Source organism: Trichosurus vulpecula, chromosome 6 (assembly GCF_011100635.1).
Source record: "Trichosurus vulpecula isolate mTriVul1 chromosome 6, mTriVul1.pri, whole genome shotgun sequence".
Lineage (NCBI taxonomy): Eukaryota > Metazoa > Chordata > Mammalia > Diprotodontia > Phalangeridae > Trichosurus > Trichosurus vulpecula.
Window position 1 is genome coordinate 262,888,341 of NC_050578.1, and position 1,498 is coordinate 262,889,838.

The window sequence follows — 1,498 nt, forward strand, 5'->3', positions numbered from 1 at the left end:
ATGGGAATTCAGAACAACGTCACTGAATTTGTTCTCTTGGGACTCTTGGTGAGCACAGAGATGAAAATAATGAGTTGTATGCTGTTTATGCTCTGCTATTTTGCAATATTTCTAGAAAATTTCATCATCTTTATTACCATCACATGTAGTCACTTGATACACCAACCCATGTACTATTTCCTATGTCATTTATCCCTCATGGATCTGGCCTATACATCCACCATAATCCCCAGGCTAGTAAGAGACTTAGCTGCCAAGAGAAAAAACATCTCCTTCAATAGCTGTATGACTCAACTCTTTACTGGTCACTTTCTGGCTGGGGTGGAGATGCTCATACTGGTGTCCATGGCCTTTGATCGATATATTGCCATTTGCAAACCTCTGCATTACATGGTCATTGTCACACGCCAGAGATGTAACATGCTGATTGTTCTTGCCTGGGGAATGGCTTTTTGGCATTCTGTTGCCCAAATGCTCATGGTCCTTAAGTTGCCTTTCTGTGGTCCTAATCAGATAGATCACTACATATGTGATGTGAAGCCCCTCCTGAAACTTGTTTGTGCAGATACCTATGTTGCTAGTATCTTAGTAATTGCTAATTCTGGTATGGTTGCCTTGGTTACCTTTCTGGTCTTACTGGCATCTTATATTGTCATATTATATAACCTTAGAAAGCGTTCATCAGAGGTTCGCCGCAAAGCTCTCTCCAGCTGTGGCTCCCATGTCATGGTTGTTGTCTTGTTTTTTGTGCCCTGTATTGCCATCTACATTCCCCCTCCCAGCATCCATCTCAATGATAAGGAGATAACAATGTTTTATGCTGTAATCACACCCCTGCTGAACCCTCTTATCTACACACTGAGAAATATGGAGATGAAGAATGCCATGCAGAAGTTGTGGAACCAAAAGAGGTCTCCATAATTAAAATATATCCAATATTCTATATTTGTCAATGTATACACATGTACATATACATGTGCATATTCAAGTATATACATACATATATACATATATTCATACATGAATGAACATACACATTACACATTAATTTTTACCTAGTATGTAAATACCCAACTGACCATTTTTTGCAAGCTGAGACATAAACTATATCTTTATATGCCATTTAATTCCAGATGGAAAGGAGGGTTCCTACTTGGTGAAATTTTCTTTGTGTGTAGTAAACACTAAATGTGTTGAATGATTTAAAACTAAAAGTACGCAAAAGTCTGATAATCTTTTGTATCATTCTATCACATGCCTCATTCCCACATATGTAAGGCATTCCATTACCCTACTTAGAATAAAGAACCCCAAAATAGGCCTAGTCTAAAGTGAAATTTTAAAATCACCGGTTTGTCTTTGATGCTCACCCATTAATTCTTACATTAGATCTTCTCTAATGACTTCTACAACCTTTACACATAATATATATATAGGAGGAACCTGCCATGATCTGATCTGCTCTCAGAGGCCTATTTGTGCATGAATTCCAAAGCAA

At 37.9% G+C, this 1,498-nt stretch overlaps 1 protein-coding gene across 1 annotated transcript; it reads left to right on the forward strand.

The window, feature by feature from the left end:
* On the forward strand, nucleotides 1-921 carry LOC118855438 (olfactory receptor 4P4-like). Its single transcript, XM_036765537.1, has one exon. It carries the CDS (start codon nucleotides 1-3, stop codon nucleotides 919-921), a length of 921 nt encoding a protein of 306 aa, XP_036621432.1.
* The last annotated feature ends 577 nt before the right edge of the window (nucleotides 922-1,498 follow it).

What these genes read in the sequence shown, in the direction of transcription:
- LOC118855438 (XM_036765537.1), top strand. Translation starts at nt 1, where the DNA reads ATGGGAATTCAGAACAACGTCACTGAATTTGTTCTCTTGGGACTCTTG.